General features: G+C 43.8%; 1 protein-coding gene across 6 annotated transcripts; it reads left to right on the top strand.

Moving 5' to 3' along the window:
• Nucleotides 1-6,738: 6,738 nt before the first annotated feature.
• LOC136452789 (uncharacterized) lies at nucleotides 6,739-12,868 on the top strand. Of its 6 annotated transcripts, XR_010758902.1 has the most exons (7): nucleotides 6,739-7,025; nucleotides 7,134-7,198; nucleotides 7,696-7,876; nucleotides 7,967-8,055; nucleotides 8,404-8,912; nucleotides 12,418-12,483; nucleotides 12,737-12,868. XR_010758902.1 is itself a non-coding variant. In XM_066453381.1 (5 exons), exons 1-5 carry the CDS (start codon nucleotides 7,000-7,002, stop codon nucleotides 8,183-8,185), a joined length of 432 nt encoding a protein of 143 aa, XP_066309478.1. In that variant the 5' UTR covers nucleotides 6,739-6,999; the 3' UTR covers nucleotides 8,186-8,397. The 6 variants fall into 6 exon arrangements, 2 of the variants coding, with proteins under 2 accessions (XP_066309478.1, XP_066309479.1); XM_066453381.1 differs by lacking the exons at nucleotides 8,404-8,912; nucleotides 12,418-12,483; nucleotides 12,737-12,868 and adding an exon at nucleotides 8,122-8,397 and having other exon boundaries at nucleotides 7,669-7,856; XM_066453382.1 differs by lacking the exons at nucleotides 8,404-8,912; nucleotides 12,418-12,483; nucleotides 12,737-12,868 and adding an exon at nucleotides 8,122-8,396 and having other exon boundaries at nucleotides 6,741-7,025; nucleotides 7,696-7,856.
• The last annotated feature ends 9,982 nt before the right edge of the window (nucleotides 12,869-22,850 follow it).

Below are 22,850 nucleotides of genomic sequence, written 5' to 3'. Positions count from 1 at the left end.
TTTAGATCATACTTAACGAATCCGGATATGGACTATTGTAACGAAGACACCAAAATATTGTTATTGTCATCAACGAGCCCCAATATACGACTGGCAAGGTAACATGCAATGAACTACTAATGATTTTACTTCCCCTTATTTGAATATCATCCCCTTGCCAAGGATTTCATTCTCATGGTCATACGATGATTTCCTACACATCCCTATAGTTCAGAACATCCCTATAGTTTGGAACACCACTAAAAGGTACATTCATTGACCTTAGTTGCATAAGCTCTGTCGCTATATAAGGTGATGGTGGAACATACTGCTGTGCTTTGCTAATTTATCCCCATGAATCATATGGGGTATCATCCTCTAGCAAATCTATGACTAGTCTATCCTAAGCTGGCATAGCATGAAGTACCTTAGTTGGTACTGGTAATGGCATAGCATTAACCAGTACTGGCATGGCATCAACTAGTGTTGGCATAGCATCTCTACCTCCTTGCTCATCATCCGAATCGTCTGAATCACTGCTAACTACATCACCAATCCTATCCTCCTTCTCCTGCTCCTCGTCTTCCTGTTCAAACTCATTCACATCAATGTCATTGCTTATACAGCCTACTGAAGTTGAATGAAACTGCTCCTATGTCAACTGACCATCTAAATCCATGTGTACCCTGAGTTGCTTCCCTTTCGACCCCCAATTCTTGTTCATTGCCTCCAACACCGTCAATAGACAGCCCATCCTAGACACCCTACATCCTTGTACCTATTCTCCACCACCACCTCAGCCATAGGCACATTGGAACCTTTGATCACCCTATTGTAGCGGGACCAGTGAGCACAGTCGTGCAAGTGCATCAGAACATAGTGTGCCCTAGTCTTCCCACTATCAAACCTCCCCTTCAATGTGAAATTACCTGCCAAACTTTGCATTCAAACGGACACAAAGGTCGTTGAAGCTAAGAGGTTCATCGAACCATTATAATTCTTCCTCCATATCCTCAAATATACCATCTTCTTTCCTAACACTTCCTTCATAGAAAACTTGGACACAACAATCCATCTACAAAAACATTTGAGGAAACTTCATCAAGTCATCGAAATCAGTCGTATCACACACTACTAAGTACCAACACTTAAAAACTAGTATCTATACTAACTACCATTACTACTAGAAACTAACTAAACCCTAACTACCTAAGCAATCCTTAAACCCAAAGTCCTAACTAACAATATCCTAAACCCTAGACCTCTAATCCGAACTAAGAAAAACCTAAACCCTAAATTACTAACCAAACCCTAAACCCAAAATCCTAACTAACGAAAACCTAAACGCTAACTACCTAACCATACCCTAAATCCTAACTACTTAACTATACCAAATTACTAACACTAATCAATTGATTCAAAAATTAATCACCAAAATGAGGATCTTGGAGGGGGGAATACCTTAGCAACAAGGGGGAGAGCTCCTAGGGGTTAGCCCCTATCACACCCCAAAAATTCCATTATGGGTTGTGAACTAGTTTTCACTGAATAAAATTAATGCTTTTATCATTTTCTAAAGTTTTCAAGATTTAATTAGGGTTTTTGCAATTTATAATGTGAAAAATGTTGATTTTTAAATAACTTTTATAATATAATGTGAAGGGTATTGCATTCATGCCATGTTGCATTTGGTGTTTATGAGTGCAAATTGTTTTGAAATATGATAGAGCGACGTTTCTTTCTCTCCGGGAATTTTTCTGACCTTTTCTGGAATTAAATTCCTTTTTCCTTGGGCTTAATAGTTTTCCTTGATCTTTGCAACAATCTTTTCGTGAGCTCAAACAACTTTATTTGAGTTCCTCATCCTTTAATCTATCTCCAGGATTTTTCCGAGGATTTTTCTGAGCTCCGGGCTATTTTTCGTGGCTTAAAAAGCAATTCTGGATTTTCTAGAATTATTTTAATTCATGAAATTAAAATAATCCCAAAACCCTAATTTTTCCACCGACCCAAATCCTGCCTATAAATACTTGCCAGTGTTCCTCTCGATGCAAGGGTTCTAGAAGTACATCCCGTTTCCGCAGCAGCCACCCGTAGCATCCTAGATCGGACGTCGAATTTCGGAAGAGGCTAGGTTTCCGGCAAGCTTTTTCGGGCAAACCGTCGTGGCCCAGCGACAACCACCACCACCCAGAGGTAGATCTCTTCGTTCTCTACGCCGTGGTATATTCCTTTTCACGAATCCATCACCGTTTGACCTTTTTCCATCTCTTTTTCTTTTCTCCGGCGAGGTTCTCCATTGTCGGCTCCTGTTTTCCTTCTCTGGCCACCGCTATCTGTTCCTTGGCTGCCCACGGCCGCTATCGGCCAGCCATGCCCATCCTTGGCCGGCTACCCTCCCCCCCCCCCCCGGCCGCCCCACAGCCTTCCCCTTGGCCGTCCTGGCCTTGGCCTCATGCCCTATGCCGCCCAGCGCTGCGCCTTGCGTGGCCGTCACTGGCCGCCACGTTCGGCAGCCTGTTCCCCATGGCTGGCCACCAGGTCTCCCAAGCCAACTGCTTCCTCCCATGGCCGGCCGGTAGCCCCCTCAGCCCCTGCCTTTTTTTTCTGGTCGAGCTTCTCCTCTGTCTTCCCTGTACGCATGTGAACAGTAACCCGTGACTGCTGTAGCACGATTCAATCAGAGGTGGAAGAAGGACCTACATGCAAATGAAGTTTTCTCGTTTCGCAGATAAGTCCCTGATTCATTTATTTTCCATCCTTTTTCATCAGTTATTCCTTCAAATCTAATCCGAATTCCGTTGTTTCAGTTTCATCTCTCCAATATGTATTTCTATCATTGTTTAATCCCGCCAATACTAATTATTTTATTTATTTCAGCGCTTTTCAAGTGAAATACCTGGAAAGCCCTCCCTTGTTTAAATCGTCCGGAGTCCGTATCTTTTCCGTCCGATCTTCGTTTCCACGGTTTTTGCGCTCGCGCGATCGTAGAAACAAGACCTACGCGTAAGTAACATTTTATTAAGTTGTTTATCATGTTTGGTGTACTGCTTTTATTTATTTGTGTATGTTTGCTTGTATGTCTATGCGCCCGAAGATTTGCCGCGATGGAAGAGAAGTCCTCGGTGGACCCCAAAGACCAAGAGTTGAGTTGTTATGCGTTTCTAAGCCTAAGGCAAGTGTCCTTGACCATCTTGCTCCTACATTTGTTTTACTTTGAGTTAGTGTAGTTAGACCATTAGTTGCATGTAGAGTCATAATTTGAATCCTATGTTAGGGTTTACTAGAACTTGATGTTATCATCCTTGTAACCTGGGTTGGTTGGGTAGCTGTCTTGCTTAGCTTGCAGTCTTGGGTTGGAAAGGTTATCATTTAATAATTGATTAATGATTTATGCAACTTGGGTTGGTAATGTTTATAGCAACATGGTGAATAGGAATCCGGCAGGATGGTTAGTTTTGGTGGAGATGTGTGCCAGATTTTGGGTAAATGTTTTCTGGTGGATTGTTGGAATTGGTGGAATGGATTGTGCTCGTCCCTGCTTGGATTCTAAGGACCAGTTCATGGACAAGTAATCCGGCTTAACAGCGCAACCTCGAGGGCTTATGTGGCTTTGGCCCTAGGCCAAGTAATTAGTTTCCTCCAAGTTATGCTACATCAGGGTCGGTTTGTGTGGCACAAGAGGGGGCTTCTGCAGTGGTGTTGGTACCCACTGTTAGTGGTTAGAAACCTTAGTGAAGGTGTAAAATAGACTTGGAGGGACTTTGTAAAGGCCTTAGTAGTGTGACCTCGCTGAGCACCTAGGTAGTGTGAAGCAGTGATGGGGAAACATGACTCGTGGTGAAAGTGTGCAACCTCTGCAGAGTGTAAAACTGATATATCAGCCGTGCTCACGGTCAAGAGCGGCCTGGACTTCTTCTTGATTAGATGGCTCTGGTTCAGTTGGGAGGCTTGGATGGAATCCAAGTGTTGGTTTGCTTGGATGGAATCCAGGTGTGGTGCTCAGATGGGATTCGAGTGTTGGTTACAATGGTTCTCCGAGGTGAAGGAAGATCTCACCTAGTTAAATAGGTGCTTAAGGTTTAAGGTAATAGGTGTGTTGCTTAAGTGCTTGTGTCAAACCCTGTTAGCCTTTCCTTGTGTTGGCCCGCATGTCATACTTTCCTACACTTGCGGAGTACATTTCGATGTGCTCACTCTTCTCTTTGTCCCCTTTGCTACCCCACCCAGCGGTTCGGACTAGAAGATGGAGTTTCTAGAAGATGGCATTTCGTGAAGACGGTGTTGATGCTAGGCTGGTGTACCCCCGGTCAGCTGCCTGAAGGGATGGAGACCCTGCTCTGCTGGAACTCTAATATAATTTTGTGTTTAGACCCTCTGGTCATTTTTGTAATATGTAATCGCTTTTGTATTAAACACTGCAATGTATCACTTTTGTTGTCACATGTATGAATAAATAGATCCTGGCATAAATGTGATGTGCATTCGGTTTTGTTTTATGAAACTGGGTGTGATAGCCCCGACGACGGAGAGGGCCGCTGACGTCCTCGCCGGCCGGCGGCGGTGGCCGAACGGATGGCCACCAAGGGAGACGGCAGCGGGCGACCAAGGGCCTGACCCCCACCCTATCAATAGGGGAATGGGGAGGGAGGTAGGGAGGTAGGCAGCGGTCGACGGTGAAGAAGCCAAGGGAGGGGGCGACGACGGGCGTCTGGTGGGCACGGATGAAAGGGAAATAATGGAGAGAGAGAGGGGGAAAGATGAAACCACATCGTGGGTCTGTAACTGGGCTTGCCGCGCCATGCGGGCACTGCCACACCAAGATCTGTGGCGCGGAAGCAGCCTGCCACATTAGCCGGTTAGGCCCGGGCCAGTGCCATGTCACTCCCTCTGTCAGTGCCGTCATGCATGGCGCGCTAGTGTTGTTTGGCCGCGCCATAGCAATAGGCGTGGCAAAAAAATGTTAGTTTTGAAGAAAAAAACAGTGTTAGATTTTAAAATAGTTTAAACATAGTGTTTAAAAAATTCCGTCTGAGCAGCTTGTCAGCGCGACCGCGGCGGCGAGGGCTCCATCGAGCGAGGCAGCGGGCCCAGGGGCGCTGCGTCTGAGCGGCTTGGCAAGCGAAGGTGCGGGCCCAGGGGTGCCGCGGCTGTGAGAAGGGGGCAGTGAGCCGGCGACGCTGGTGCAGTCGGAGCGGCTGGGATCGAGGAACCTCGCCGTGCCGAAGTCCGCGAGCCGCGGCTCGTTGTCTGGTTACAGCAGCAAGTCACGTTGCGGTGGATCTTCGGCCGCAAGCAGTCATGGTGCACGTACGCTAGCGCATTCGCCGGCCCATCGATGACACGCGCCCGCACAGGCTAGTCGAATATGTCACAGACTCGTAGCCGCGGCCGGGCCCGTAGCCCTGTACCGTACAGCACCTTCCCAAGGCTGCCTCGCTCTCCCAGCTCGAACGCTAGGTACATGTGCCCACCCATGGTGCCGAAGCCGTGGTCCCTCACGATGTTGCGATGTCGGATGCGCGTTCCCGCAGCACGCGTCACCGGTCTCCGAAGCGTCCAGCCTGCTCCTCCGGCGGCACCTCCTCTCGCTGGACACGGCCGCGGACGGCGGCGGTGGGCAGCAGCACCCAGCTGCCACGCGCGCAGGCGCTGTCCTTCGTGTCGGACGCGCTCGACACCGCCACCTCGGGCTCACCATCCCTATCCCCGTCGTCGCCTCCGCGCCGTGAAGCGCCTGCTGGACCCGCGCTGGCGCGCCATGAGCTCGCGCTCGCGCCCACCACCTACGAGGCGCTCTCCGCGCCGTGGCTGCTACCCATCATGAGCCACGCCTCGGCCACCGCGGCCGTCATGGCTAAGGCCTGGCCGCGCCTAACGTCGTTCAAACAAGCAATATACATGGTAATCGTAATTCTAACTAACCAATTAACCTTAATATTGGCAATCCTAATCCTAATCCTTCAATCTAACGTCCTAACGAACTCATATTTTCCTTCGTACAATACCTACTCATTCAAATCATTTGACCGTGGAGACCGAGGAGGAGCTTCATTACCTTGACAAGGCCGAGGAGGAGCTTCGGGGAAGGTAGGGAGGGGAACGCCAAGGGAGGAAAATTCGGCGGCTGGCCGTGGGGGAGCCGGGAGGCAATGGCGCGGCGGTGCTGGCTGGGAGGCGCGTCGGCGGGGGCAGGGCGGCATGGAGGCGGCTGCTGTGCCCTGGCGACTGAAACAGAGAGGGAGGGCGGGACTGGGCCGCGGGCCTATATTAGGCTCTGTCGCGCCCTGGGCGGTGGCGCGTCACTGCCGTGCCATGATGCGTGGCGTGTCACCACCGTGCCCTGATCGGTGGCGCGGCAGAGCCGGTCACGTCACCGGTCAGCGGCCTGGTCGCTGCCACGTGGGCAGCCTCGCCGCGTCTCCATGCATGGCGCGACAACATTAATTCACCGCGCCGTGCGAATAAGCGTGGCCAAAAGTGTTAGATTTGAAAAAAAAATTAAACAGTGTTAATTTTAATTAGTTAAAAATGTGTTAAAAATAAAAAAAAATCCCCGTTCGTTGGGTCAGTTCCTGGAGCCACGTGTCTTGTACTGGTACTGACGGGTCGCAAACGCTGATCCCGCTGTCGTTGCTCCGTGTGGGTGTGGGTGTGGGTGTGGCCTGTGGCAGCTCGCCCGCCCCAGCCCGGCCGAGCCGAACGGGCGTTCGCCATGCCCATGCGCCCCCTTGACGAGCAACGACAGCCACAGAGCCCGACCGGGAGGAGAGTCGCTACCACCTACCAGCTCACCCCAGCGCCAGCACCACAACGCCACCGCTGGCCCTCCGCCCCCCACCTCCCTCCCGTTACTCGTGGTGGCAGACGGACCGACAGGTACGCGCCTCTCTTGTGGGATGCTACTACGGATAACGTGCGCCCAGCCCGCGCCTTCCGCGGCGGCCCGGTTGAGGCTGCCTAGGCGTGCGCGGCCAGCGCCGCGTTTACGCCGACGCTGCGTCGCTGCTTCTGCGTCGGATGGCGCCGGCACTCCAAGCTCTCCGGTACAGTGAGCACAAAACTCCGCTTTGGTTTCGAAGTTCCTCTTTCTCCCGCAATTCCTGGAAGGTCTGACTGTTGGAGCCGTTTCGCCTTCTTGCTACCAGCGGCAGCTCCACTGCAACCCTTTGGCCGACCTCCTGGGTCCGGACGTCGAACCCAGCGGCTCACGCTCACAGTACGTTTTTTTCTCTCTCCCTTTAGATTGACACTATGCCACTATGTGTGTTCGACTGCTCGTGCTGGTTAGGACGTTAGGTGATCGGAGAATTGTGAATTGAGATTATGGATGGGCCGTGCGCTGGTCTTGAAGATGGCACGCACAATTTGTGTATGATTGAACTGTCGAAAAATCACCTCAATTCGTCATTATACGATTTGTCGGAATAAGGATGTCTATTTGCACAGATAGACTGTACTTAAAACATGCTGCCTTCATTGTTCAACCTATCTATGTACTTGTTTTTAATAGATTTATTATTAGGTGTGTCATGGTACAGTTTTTGCATAGAGTTGTATCTCTAGTGGGGGACTGAAATGGCAACAGGGTTTGGATATTTTTAGTGCATATCATCAAAGCCTTTATGATTGAGAATTTGAAGTTTGTATTCATCTAGAAAACGAGTGCAGATTTTGACACTTTATTAGCTTTGATTTTTCATTGCGGGAGTACAGCTCCAATTACAGAGAAGGGAAGACTGAGGTCTTGGGTCGGTCCAAATGGGCAGTACTACCGTGAGCTGCCCTGCCCCAGCTGTAGGGGTAGAGGTTACACTCCATGCAAGGAGTGTGGAATAGATAGATCAAGTTTGGACTGCCCTATGTGCAATGGCAAGGTGAACCTTCCAGATATCTTGTGAGTCATCATGGAGGAGAAAAATATAATCCTATTCCTATACATGTAAATTTCGTGAACTTACAAATTCATGCTATGAAATTGTATCAGGGGATTCGAATGTGTCTACAATGTAGTGGAGAGTGCGTGATATGGCAGGAATCTGTTGATGAACAGCCATGGGAGAAAGTTCGGTCCAGGTACCCTTTTCTACTATATTTGTTATGTTCACCTTGCCCCTTGTGATTTGCTGTTTCTCTCAGCAGATCGACTGCATATTGTTTCCCTGAAAATCTTCAAGGTTTAACTGAGACTGCATTATGGCTTTGAATTGTCGAACCCATCGGCATTCAAGTATTTTTTTTTGAAGACGGCATTCAAGTATTTTTAGTAACTTTTACTGATGACTGAAGTAACATTACGTGATATGGTTCTTATACACAGCAAATCGAAAGATATCCTTTTGGATTCCTGTGCATACATGTGTTCGAGAAAAATATTCCTGTGCATACATTGTCATATATCCTTTCTGTATTTGCTATTTGCAGTTCTCTCCGCTCGATGGTTCTGGATCGCCGCCGCTAGGGTTCTGGACCCATCGGCGGAGCGTTTTCCGGCAAGCGCAAGAGATTTGGGGCGCAAGCTAAGAGGATTCGTCGTGTTCCGCCAGCCATCACCGACGAGAGATCTTTCGTTGAGGTAATCAAACAACCGATGGATAAGCGTCCGTATCAGGGAAGAGACAATAGGGATGCTGATTGGTTCAGAGATGGTCGGGAAATGCGAGATGGATATCAGGGTCCCCGCAGAGATAGCCGTGATACCAATCAGCGTGATGAGAGATCGCAGCTAGATGCTCAAGCCTATGGCGATGGAGATCTGAGGCAGTCTCGCTTGATGAATAGAGACCGTGACAGAGATTTTCAGGGTCGCAAGAGGGCTGGAGATCAGCATGAGTACAGGGATATGCGGCAAATGACAGAAGCTGATCTTCGCCACAAAATTGAGGATCGCCGCAGGGGCTACAATCAACAGCAAGCGTGGGATTCCTCTCAAGGTCAGTTCTCGGGTACCCCCATGAAATGTTTCAATTGCAATGAAGATGGGCACCACTGGTCTGTGTGTAGAAATCCGACGTTCTGCTATAGTTGTAGAGATACTGGTCATAAATCCAACCAATGCCCTATGATGAGGTCAAACAAAGGTCTGCGGCTGTGTGCTTTTGTTATGCCTGGACAACTCTTCTACTCCCTGAACATTCCTGAACCTAAGCCTACCCAAAAGCAGGAATCAGAAACTCCTATTAGAGCTATTGTTTTAGTTCTTGAGGGGAGAGGATCCCAATTTTGGAGATCTCTTCTAGACTTGAGACCCTGGTATAAAAAAGGTAGAGTTATTGAGGTTAAAGCTGGTCACCAAACTAGATTTTGGTTAGATTGTTGGCTTGGTGACTGTCCTCTGAAAGTTAGCTTTCACAAATTGTTCATGATTTCGAGTAATCCTGCTATAGAGGTAGCAGATGCATTTGTGAATGGGCAGTGGTGTCTTAATTCAGAAGACAGCTAAATGAAAGTCAGAGACATGAGTGGAACACCTTACAGGAATTACTTAGAGATGTTGTGGCAGAACCTCCTAAGTTATAGGGCCCACATACACCTGTCACTGTCCGACGACCTTTGACATTTATGCATATGTTTCCAATAACTTAAAAAGACTGTCGGGTGTCCTCGGGGAACCCCGAATCATCCACGATTTTCGAGCAGGATCACATTACAAAGTCATTGCAGTATTACAACATTTATTCAAATATCAGCACCAGAGTAAAAAAAAACAGCGGAAGTCTTACGATAACATAGTTTACAAACCAGTTGTTTAAAACCTTACAAACTAAGTTCGATAATTATTACAAACCATAGTGGTAGTGGAGTGGCATAATTAACATATATATTACACACAAAATAAACATCTTGCCCAGGGATCACACATTTAATTCTCATCGTCGGAACGAACAATAGTCATGCAGCACGATCCAAAACAGATCTGCCCATGAGGCTCACCTGCAACAAGGGGTCAACGAACCCTGAGTACAAAAGTACTCAACAAGACTTAACCGAAATAAAACTGATAGAACTCAGGAATGCCGGCTCATGGGATTCAAGGTATGGCTTTAACAATAATCAAAGTTCTTTTGCGTAAAAGCTCTTTAACAAAATTCTTTAATTCTAAGGTAAAACTTTATAAGTACCACATATGAATCTGCCATGATCCATAATGAGAACATGAACTTCATATTAATCTTTTTCGCAAACCTTTCTCAAGTTCCAGTTATTAATACTACGATGATGAACAGTGAGTTGAGTCTCCATAATCGAGGAGCAACGACGATTCGAACTGATTAAAAACACAGCTGGGAATTCCAGATCACACGACATATGCAGGTTCTCGACCTACATATACCAACCTACCCTCGGATCCTCTAAAACAAGAACGGGTCCGCGCCACCCGAGAATACAGTACTCCACCAATCCAGCCTATTGCCACGTGGGTACACGCTATTCCCGCCATCTCTCCACTCCTAGTGCGCGAGTAGCCATTCTCGTAATAGAATTGCCAAGTTCAGGCTTACCGGAGTATGTGGTTAGTACTACAAATCCTCACCTCATGCAATTCAACAACGGACGTGCCTTAATCGACACAGACGGAAAGAACCCGCTCACAAGACCTCCATGTCTTGTGGCTCACACACACCGAGTCCGCCCGGTCTAGATTTATTACTCCACCTTCCCATATCACATGCTAACATAATTAACCAATGTTCCATTTAAAACTTGCAGGTGACAGGTAGTCACCCGACTTTCATCGTTCTATGCATAGCTAAGCAAAACTAGCCATATACGAGTTTAAAACTGGTAATATGGTAAATATGGAATAACAAGGGTGGTAATGCACCAATTAGGCTCTTACTTAACTCCTATTCACTTAATGCAGTAGCGGAAAGCAAAAGCGAAATTAATTTATAAAACACAAGGTAGGGTTGTATGCATCCGGGGCTTGCCTTCGTTGACGGAAAAGTCCGGCTCCTGCGACGTTTCACAAGTATTCGATCCGACCTCAACAGACGGATTAACCTCCTCGACAACTTGATTAACTACCACGTTTTCACCTTCGTTCACTACATGTAATAACAATGCCATGTTTAACATGATGCGGAATACGAAACATGATGCTCGATGATGGATGCAAAATTAATAATTTGAATACAACTTTCCTTCGCGGTACAGTTGCAAGTCAAACAGACTAAATCTTTTTCGTAACACATACATCACTTGCCAAGGATCATTATCAACTAATGACCCAAGGTCATCACTCAATCCAAAATTTTAAACAAAACCTAAATCATTAAAGGTTACTATTTGCTTTTATGAATTAATTATTTAATTCAAAATTATGAAATAAATCAACTTATTCTAATTGAACTCAAAATTTTAGTACATGTTCATTACATGATAACTAAGTGGCAAAACAAATTTCATAATTTTTGGACAATTAAATAAGCCTAGAAAAATCATAGAAATTCATTTATTAATAAATTGAGTAATTTTTATCACATTCAAAAAGTACTGAAAAACATTATTTCATATTTTTCTTAAATACTATACATCACAGAGAAGTCACACAAAAATTTTCATAATTTTTGGAGCTTTAAATAAACCTACACAAAAATAACAAAAATAGACACTATTCATTCAAATCTGAAAATAGAAAAATCCATTTGAACGTTGAGTCACTGACAACCCGACCCCACCTGTCATTCCTAACCTCCGACGTTGACCACGGCAGCGACGGCTCTGACCAGCGATTCCTCGCCGACGGTGAGATCACCGGCGATGGCGATAGCACCAACATGTTCTACACTTTTGCTTTTGGGCTCAACCCTAAAATATGCTTAGATTTTGAAATGGATTTTCAGGGTAGAATTTAAATGCTGAAAAGCGGGGTTTTCTCGAAAAATTCAAAATCCAAACAAACTTTGAATTTGAGTCAAACAATACAATGCAACACATACCACACTTGTATTAGTGTATGCATCTCAAAGTTTTCACCAAATGCCAAATGCTTTGCAATGCATATGATGACATGTCAGATTTTAATATTTAAACACCCGAGGTATTATAATCCTTCCTCCTAAAAGAAATCTCGCCCCGAGATTCAAAGCCATAGAGTAAGTAATGAAAAAGGAAATGTGTCAGTCCAAAAACATCCAGAACTTGTCCATAAAAACAACTGAGGTTCCTTTACAAAACACAATTTGTAGCAACCGAGCTCAACTAACATTACTCTATTCTATATTGACGCTAGAAACTCTGGAAACTTTTCTAACAAGTAATCTTCTGATTCCCAGGTAGCTTCCTCTTTTGAATGTTGATTCCATTGTATTTTATAGAACTTGATTGTCCGTCTTCGAGTAACACGATCTTTCTGATCTAACACTCGGATAGGATATTCGGAGTAAGTTAAATCCGGTTCTAGTTCCACTCCTTCAACTTCAACATTTTGTTCAGGCACTCGGAGACACTTCTTCAATTGAGAAACATGAAACACATCATGCACAGCTGCGAGATGTTCAGGTAATTTCAAGCGATATGCCACTTTTCCATTCCTCTCCAAAATTTGATATGGTCCAATGTATCGGGGTGCCAACTTTCCTTTAACACCAAAATGGTTAACTCCCTTCATTGGTGATACTTTCAGATATACAAAATCTCCTTTGTTGAATACCAATGGTCTCCGCCGTCTATCCATATAACTCTTTTGGCGGGACTGAGCTATCTTCAGATTACTCTGTATTTGCCTAACCTTGTCTTCTGTTTCTTTCACAAGGTCAACTCCAAAGAATCTTCTTTCTCCAGGCTCAGACCAACTCAACGATGTTCTGCATCTACGACCATAGAGTGCTTCAAATGGAGCCATTCTAATGCTTTTCTGATAACTATTGTTGTATGAGAACTCGGCCAAAGGTAAGCACTCATCCCACTTATTGGAATAGTTAAGGACACAACACTTTAACATATCTTTAAGTACTTGATTGACTCTTTCAGTCTGTCCATCAGTCTGTGGATGATAAGCTGTACTATACAGAAGTTTGGTACCCAATGAAGAATGCAATTGTTTCCAAAAGTTGGAGACAAACTGTGTACCCCTATCTGACACTATGGTTTTTGGTACCCCATGCAAACTCATGATTCTTGCTAAGTACATCTTGGCATATTGGATCGTGGGATATATTGTCTTGACTGGAAGAAAATATGCTGACTTAGTGAGTCAATCTTCAATAACCCACACTGAGTCAAATCCCTTTGATGTCTTGGGTAGACCAACAATAAAATCCATACTTATGTCCTCCCACTTCCAAGATGGAATAGGCAATGGTTGTAATTCACCAGCAGACCTCAAATGTATAGCTTTCACCTTTTGACAAGTATCACACTTTGCTATATATCTAGCAATCTCTATTTTCATTTTAGTCCACCAGAATCTTTGCTTCAAATCATGATACATCTTGTTGCTTCCCGGATGGATAGATAACCTAGTAGCATGTGCCTCATCTAGAATTGACTGCCGCAACTCAGGAACTTTTGGTACTACCAGGCGATCCTTGAACCATAACACATTTTCATCATCTATGCTAAAGCATTCTGCTTTTCCATTCTTGACTTTTTCCTTGATATGGGCTATACCCTTGTTTTCCTTCTGAGCAGCAATAACTTGATCTCGAATAGTAGCTTCAACAATTATGTTGGTCAAACTTCCTTGTTGAATTACTTCTACATTCAACTTCTCTATTTCTTGGCATAAATTCAAACCCATTGTTTTCACTGTCAGACAATTGCAATAACTTTTGCGACTAAGGGCATCTGCAACCACATTTGCTTTACCCGGGTGATAATGTACTTCTAAATCATAATCCTTAATCAGTTCTAACCATCTTCTTTGTTGCATGTTCAATTCTGACTGAGTAAAGATATACTTTAAGCTCTTGTGGTCTGTATACATATGGCACGTATTACCAAGCAGGTAATGCCACCAAATCTTTAGAGCATGAACCACAGCTGCTAACTCCAGATCATGAGTCGGATAGTGTTCTTCATGCTGCTTAAGTTGTCTAGACGCATAGGCAATGACTCGGCCTTCTTGCATTAACACACATCCAATACCAATACCTGAAGCATCACAATACACGTCAAACGGCTTCTCGATATCAGGTTGGGCTAATACTGGTGCAGTAGTCAACAGTCTCTTCAAGGTCTGGAAAGTCTTTTCACAATCAGATGACCAGACAAACTTAACTTGGTTCTTCAACAATTCAGTTATGGACTTTGATACTTTAGAGAATTCTGGAATAAACCGACGGTAATACCCCACCAATCCCAGAAAACTCCGAACTTGATGAACTGTGGTTGGTGGTTTCCAATCAAGCACATCCTTTACTTTGCTGGGATCAACTGCAACTCCTTCGGCTGACAAGACATGTCTAAGAAATTACACTTCCTTAAGCCAAAAATCACACTTACTGAACTTGGCATATAATTGATGTTCTCTCAAACGAGTCAGAACAATCCTAAGATGTTCCGCATGTTCTTTCTTATTCTTGGAATATACTAAAATGTCATCAATAAACACTACTACAAACTTGTCTAGCTCAGGCATGAATACTGAATTCATCAGATACATGAAATGAGCGGGAGCATTTGTCAAACCAAAAGACATTACCAAGTATTCATATAATCCATATCTTGTGGTAAATGCCGTTTTGGGAATATCTTCAGGCTTTATCTTGATTTGGTGATATCCTGATCTCAAATCTATCTTGGAGAAAACTTTGGCTCCGGCCAATTGATCAAAAAGCAAATCTATCCGAGGTAATGGATATTTATTCTTGATGGTCACTTCATTCAACGGACGATAGTCGACACATAACCTCAGAGTCTCATCTTTCTTTTTCACAAAAATTGCCGGACATCCCCAAGGTGATGAACTAGGTTGGATAAACCCCTTCTCAATCAATTCTTGTAACTGAGTCTTCAACTCGGTCAATTCCTTAGGTGGCATCCTATAAGCTCTCCGAGAAATTGGAACTGTTCCAGGTTGTAACTCTATGTTAAACTGTACATCCCTATCAGGTGGTAGACCGGGTAAATCTTTAGGAAACACATCCGGAAATTCACACACTACCGGAATATCTCTAATCTCTTTGACAGCAGTTGCACAAATCTTGCCCACTGATCTTCTTAGGGTTGGAAGTTGGATGAGAAGTTGAGAATTACTATCAGGCAAACTTACTCTTAAAGTCCTATTCAAAGCATCTATAACAGCCTTATGCTGATACATCCAATTCATTCCCAAGATTACATCTATATCCTGATCCTTAAGGATAATCATGGTAGTGGGAAAAATATGCCCACCCAGGTTTACGGGTTCCTGGTATACCATTTCCTTAGTACACAGACGTCCCCCGGGCGACTGTATAAAGAAACTTTCCTTTGTTGCCTCAATTGAAATTTGATGCTTCACGACAAATGTTCTATTGATGAATGAATGCGATGCGCCAGAATCAAAAAGTATAACTGCAGGGTGATTGGCAACAGGAAACATACCCATCATCACTGGCTCCCCTTCTGGAATTTCTCTAGCTTGAATATAGAACACCCGTCCTGTCTTCCTCTCATCTTTGCCCTTCTGAACATTCTGATTAGGGTTCTTGTTTGGTGCCTGACCTTGTTGTTGATTGGCAGTGACCTTCTGATAATTTTGATTAGCCTGTCTAGGATATGGACATTCCCTGGAGAAATGACCAGTCCTTCCACAATTGTAACATGGATAGTTGTGGCCCTAGGACGTTGGAGCATTGCCACCAGAAGCATTGGTTGACTGTGAATTCGGATAGGTTATAGTAGGACGGACATTTGACTGTTGCCTGACTTGAGACTGTGGCGGACGGTAAGGAGGACGATTATGATGTACTGGATGATAAATCACCCTCTGCCTCTTCTGATTTCCCCCAAAAGATCCAGACGGCACACTCTTTTTCTTTTTGAGCTCCTTATGCTGCCGATACTTTGATTCTAAAGCAATTGCAATATTTACGGCCTCATGGTAAGTGACATTGGTGCAAGTTGTCATCATTGTTTGCAGCTTGGTATTCAAACCTCTCATAAACCACCTCTTCTTCTTGGCATCAGTATTAACATGTTTGGATGCATATTGTGACAGGTGATTGAATCTTCCCACATACTGCATCACTGTTTGATCTCCTTGTTTCAAAGCAAGGAATTCATCTAGCTTCATTGCCATCACTCCTTCACGGATATAATGGGCTCTGAAGGCAGTACGGAACTCAGCCCAAGTTATTGGAATGCCAGCTGGTTGCATAGCCACTAAGTTCGCCCACCAAGCACTTGCTGCACCTCTAAGTTGCTGGGCGGCAAACGCAGGTTTCTGATACTCCATGCATGGAATAAGGTCAAATTTCTGCTCCATGGTTCGAAGCCAGTCATCAGCCTCCAATGGTTCATCTGCCTTGGTGAACACTGGTGGTCTTGTGTCTATAAAATCAACATATGTAGCCTCTTGTCTGTTATGGTGGCGACCACGATTTCCTTGCATCTAATTCTGATTACTTAGAGCGATCTCATGAAGCAAACAGGAATTTTCAGCCATCACATTAACAAGTGCGGTTATAGCATCAGCTAGATTTGTTGGAACTGGTGGTGGATCTGGAATACCGTCCTCATCTTGTGAAGTTCTAGGAACATACGAACCCCGCGTACGACGCATCTGCTCATAACAAACCAAACTTTATTCACAAGCCTTTATTGAATTGCACAAAAGCTTACTCCAGACACATTACATAGGGTTTACTAATATAAACACCAGAACCTGTAAGTACTAAAACAAAGAACATAGCTTAACTATAACTAACTATTATACAACTCTACTCTTTTCCGTGATTACTTCAAACTTCAGGCTCGGTATCCATTTCGGAATTATTGCCGCCTTCATCATCACTTTCATTGATCATTACTAATTCTTCAGGATCTTCTTCTTCTTCTTCCTCTTCCGATTCGTTATCATCGGCAAGAATGACACCGGGGTCCATGGCATCAGCTTGAGGCTCATGATTCGGGTTTAGTAGATTGCTAAGCCTATGAACTTCCTCATGTAGATAGGTATTATGTTCTTCTAAATCTTCTACATAGAATTCTAGCTCATGAGTTCTAGCTCTAGCTACATTTTCCCTATGCCAAGCCTCATTTCGTCCCTCCACCGTACGAACTAACATACTTTCACAGTTCCTGTGTGCGGTGGTGAGATGCCTCAATTGATCCTGTAATTCTTCTACCTGTATAGCATCCAAAGCCCTATCTCTAGTAGCTTGTGCTAATTCTACAGAAATCCTCTGTATCTCTGCTTGGGGATCAGGCCTAGAACTGCTACTGCTAGCACCATCATTTCTAGGGGCAAGTTGGTGACGAGGAACTCCTTTGGGTCCAGTGGACTTACGGGGCGTCATCTTGGCACGAGCCATACTGTAGGAAACCAATTTAATCCAAGTAAGACCATTTGATCAAAGTCTAAAGAGCAGCTATGATGGATTACATTACTCAACCAGTCTCACTACTCAACTCCAGACTAAGAGGTGAAGGAAGTAACGAGTGAATTAATAATGATGCATGAATCGTTCTTACGAATCAAAAACGTCAAAGTTTATAATGCACATAAACAACAGTTATTTTTATATAGGGCATAGTAATATTACTACACCACACAAAACCTTTTTAATCACATACGGAATAGGGAGAAAGAAATAAGATAAGTCAGAAGCAATTTGGACCAAATTAACAAGTTAAATTTAGTCATCCCAAATCAATTTTAAGTTTTTTGTAAAACAATACAACAAAAACCTTGCAACGACCGCTCTGATACCATTCTGTGGCAGAACCTCCTAAGTTATAGGGCCCACATACACATGTCACTGTCCGACGACCTTTGACATTTATGCATATGTTTCCAATAACTTAAAAAGACTGTCGGGTGTCCTCGGGGAACCCCGAATCATCCACGATTTTCGAGCAGGACCACATTACAAAGTCATTGCAGTATTACAATATTTATTCAAATATCAGCACCAGAGTAAAAAAACAGCGGAAGTCTTACGATAACATAGTTTACAAACCAGTTGTTTCAAACCTTACAAACTAAGTTCGATAATTATTACAAACCATAGTGGTAGTGGAGTGGCATAATTAACATATATATTACACACAAAATAAACATCCTGCCTAGGGATCACACATTTAATTCTCATCGTCGGAACGAACAATAGTCATGCAGCACGATCCAAAATAGATCTGCCCATGAGGCTCACCTGCAACAAGGGGTCAACGAACCCTGAGTACAAAAGTACTCAACAAGACTTAACCGAAATAAAACTGATAGAACTCAGGAATGCCGGCTCATGGGATTCAAGGTATGGCTTTAACAATAATCAAAGTTCTTTTGCGTAAAAGCTCTTTAACAAAATTCTTTAATTCCAAGGTAAAACTTTATAAGTACCACATATGAATCTGCCATGATCCATAATGAGAACATGAACTTCATATTAATCTTTTTCGCAAACCTTTCTCAAGTTCCAGTTATTAATACTACGATGATGAACAGTGAGTTGAGTCTCCATAATCGAGGAGCAATGACGATTCGAACTGATTAAAAACACAGCTGGGAATTTTAGATCACACGACATATGCAGGTTCTCGACCTACATATACCAACCTACCGTCGGATCCTCTAAAACAAGAACGGGTCCGCGCCACCCGAGAATACAGTACTCCACCAATCCAGCCTATTGCCATGTGGGTACACGCTATTCTCGCCATCTCTCCACTCCCAGTGCGTGAGTAGCCATTCTCGTAATAGAATTGCCAAGTTCAGGTTTACCGGAGTATGTGGTTAGTACTACAAATTCTCACCTCATGCAATTCAACAACGGACGTGCCTTAATCGACACAGACGGAAAGAACCCGCTCACAAGACCTCCATGTCTTGTGGCTCACACACACCGAGTCCGCTCGGTCTAGATTTATTACTCTACCTTCCCATATCACATGCTAACATAATTAACCAATGTTCCATTTAAAACTTGCAGGTGACAGGTAGTCTCCCGACTTTCATCGTTCTATGCATAGCTAAGCAAAACTAGGCATATACGAGTTTAAAACTGGTAATATGGTAAATATGGAATAACAAGGGTGGTAATGCACCAATTAGGCTCTTACTTAACTCCTATTCACTTAATGCAGTAGCGGAAAGCAAAAGTGAAATTAATTTATAAAACACAAGGTAGGGTTGTATGCATCCGGGACTTGCCTTCGTTGACGGAAAAGTCTGGCTCCTGCGACGTTTCACAAGTATTCGATCCAACCTCAACAGACGGATTAACCTCCTCGACAACTTGATTAACTACCACGTTTTCACCTTCATTCACTACACGTAATAACAATGCCATGTTTAACATGATGCGGAATACGAAACATGATGCTCGATGATGGATGCAAAATTAATAATTTGAATACAACTTTCCTTCGCGGTACAGTTGCAAGTCAAATAGACTAAATCTTTTTCGTAACACATACATCACTTACCAAGGATCATTATCAACTAATGACCCAAGGTCATCACTCAATCCAAAATTTCAAACAAAACCTAAATCATTAAAGGTTACTATTTGCTTTTATGAATTAATTATTTAATTCAAAATTATGAAATAAATCAACTTATTCTAATTGAACTCAAAATTTTAGTACATGTTCATTACATGATAACTAAGTGGCAAAACAAATTTCATAATTTTTGGACAATTAAATAAGCCTAGAAAAATCATGGAAATCCATTTATTAATAAATTGAGTAATTTTTATCACATTCAAAAAGTACTGAAAAACATTATTTCATATTTTTCTTAAATACTATACATCACAGAGAAGTCACACAAAAAATTTTCATAATTTTTGGAGCTCTAAATAAACCTACACAAAAATAACAAAAATATACACTATTCATTCAAATCTGAAAATAGAAAAATCCATTTGAACGTTGAGTCACTGACAACCCGACCCCACCTGTCATCCCTAACCTCCGACGTTGACCACGGCAGCGACGGCTCTGACCAGCGATTCCTCACCGACGGTGAGATCACCGGCGATGGCGATAGCACCAACATGTTCTACACTTTTGCTTTTGGGCTCAACCCCAAAATATGCTTAGATTTTGAAATGGATTTTCAGGGTAGAATTTAAATGCTGAAAAGCGTGGTTTTCTCGAAAAATTCAAAATCCAAACAAACTTTGAATTTGAGTCAAACAATACAATGCAACACATACCACATAAATATAAACTTGTATTAGTGTATGCATCTCAAAGTTTTCACCAAATGCCAAATGCTTTGCAATGCATATGATGACATGTCAGATTTTAATATTTAAACACCCGAGGTGTTACAGATGTACAGCTGACAGAAGGGCCGGATAAAGTTTTATGGGCACTAGAAAGATCTCACAAATACTCTACAAAATCTCTTTACAATGCAATGACAACGGGCGGAGTGATTGACGCTAGAATGATGATGGTTTGGAAATGCCCCATCCCACTGAAAGTCAAAATTTTTGTTTGGATGGCGGTCCATGATAGAATTCAATGTGGAGTTCAGTTAAAAAAGAAAAGATGGACAGGGCTGAGAAATGTTTGGTTTGTGACATTCATGAAACAACCGACCATATACTTTTTCATTGCCCTATGGCAGTTTTCCTCTGGTCGTTCCTCCGGGACTGTCTAGGCTGGCCGCGTTCGCCAACTAGCTGCTCATCCCTCTTTTTAGAGATATTAGAAAGCTGTTGAGGTAAGAAACAGACGGTAACCTTGTTTATCTGTGCAGGAGCTTTGTGGTCGATCTGGGAGTCCAGGAATGAGATGGTGTTCAACAAGAAGGTCCTGTCCTCACCGGTGGCGCTTGTCTACAAGACCCTGATGCTGACCAAGACTTGGCGTCCCATCTTGAAGCCAAAACTGAAGCCTATGGCGGAAGACATGATAAATCTGATTTCGGCTCAGGCTACGGCTGCGATATAGCAAAACTTGTGTTCTCTCCTTGGATTGTTAGGCGTGTCTAAATGCCTGTGTTCTGTTTCTTAGAATCTTTTGTTGAACTCTCTTGAGTCCTGTTGGGTTGTTAGTTAGAGTTAAAACTTGGATTGATCGAGTTAGCTGGTTCCCCGCTTATGCGTTCTTTGTAAAGCTGGTGTCCCCAGCGCCGGACCAGGGTGTTTGATACGCTTTCTAATAAAGCTGGGTAAATGCCTTTGGTCTAAAAGAGATAAATATCAACAACCCCAAAAGATCAAAGCGTACTTATGCATCACCTTCACCGGAAGTTGCCATCAAGATTAGCCGATCTTTAAGAGTAAGTAATATTTTCTACACATGCGACTGTACCTTGTCATCCATAATTTATATGGGTCTACAAAACTTATATGCACCACTAACACAGACAATGACCAGTCTTGTTTTTTGTGATATCCCTCGCAGCAACAAAGAATTCTACATCCGATTTGGCTTGCAGTGAATACTTTGTTTTGTAGGGGGTTCAACATGAGGAGAGCATATGAAAACAACAGAAACAATTGTGTTTCACTTTGTTACCTGCTAGCTCCACAAAATCTGAAACTCCTTTTAGTGGCGATGCTTGCTGACTGCCGTGGAGTGTAGCAATGCTTGCGACTGCCGTGGACTTGCTTCCATATTTCCATTGTGTTCTGTGTGAAATCATATTATTGTTAGTAGGCAGCCAGCAGCCTATGATTGATGTTCATGCCACTCTTAACTATTAACACGAGTGTAAGTGCAGCCACTTCTTGATGGGTCTAAAGCCTCAGTTTGAGGACTGACATCTGAAAGCTCTATGCTTAATTACTTTTATAGCTGATCAACCATATGCCATAATTTGTTTCCTAGTACTGTGGAGACTAATGATTTACTGCACTGGTCACTGATCAGGTCGTAATTCAGCCGTTGACTGCGAGTTTATCTTAGTCATTTTTTGAAAGATATTTATTGTTGCATTTTGGAGTCTAGATGTTAAGAATATCCAATAGGATCATATGACCGCAATATCTGGTTGATTGATATCTCCTGAGGATTGGTTGTGCGCTCAGGCTTGGATTGCGGGTGAAGGCAAGTATCACGACTTCGGTTAGATAGGATAGGTATCTCCTGATTAATGTAATCTTGTGATGTAATATAAAGTTACAAAAATAGTTAGCTTCTTCTTGTTATACAAGTTGTACCGCCACGCCAGGGGCTCTTCCTGGCTATATTAACACGAAGCCGTGAGCCTGAGAGGGCATCACGTTCCAACCATTTTCACATGGTAATCAGAGTTAGGTTAGTCCATAATATTCTCGATGTCTTCCTCTTCCGCGCTTCAACAATCGTTCTCTCTGATTGGTTGTCCCATCACTGAGAAGCTGGACAAAGGGAATTTTCCCCTATGGAGCGCCCAGGTGCTGTCTGCTCTTCGCGGTGCACAGATAACGCACTATCTCAAGCCCGACATTGTGGTGCCGGCGAAGCAGATCCCCAAGGCGGCTGACAAGCCTACTGAGCTCATCCCCAACCCTGAGTATGAAACTTGGGTTGCAAAGGACTAGCAGATCGTTAACTATCTGCTCTCCAATATCTCCAAGGAGATCCAGGTGCAAGTCTCCAATTGCGCCACATCGGCCGAGATCTGGAAAGTGATCTCAGAGATGACGACTTCCCAGTCTCGGGGCCATATCATCAACACGCGCATGGCGTTTGCCACGGCGCAGAAGGGCTCGTCTACAATCGCCGACTACTTCAACAAGATGAAATCTCTTGCTGACGGCATGGCGGCCACCGATAAA

Source organism: Miscanthus floridulus, chromosome 5, assembly GCF_019320115.1.
Source record: "Miscanthus floridulus cultivar M001 chromosome 5, ASM1932011v1, whole genome shotgun sequence".
Classification (NCBI taxonomy): Eukaryota; Viridiplantae; Streptophyta; class Magnoliopsida; order Poales; family Poaceae; genus Miscanthus; species Miscanthus floridulus.
The sequence above is the reverse complement of the archived record's forward strand: the minus strand, read 5'-3'. Positions and strand labels throughout refer to the sequence as shown.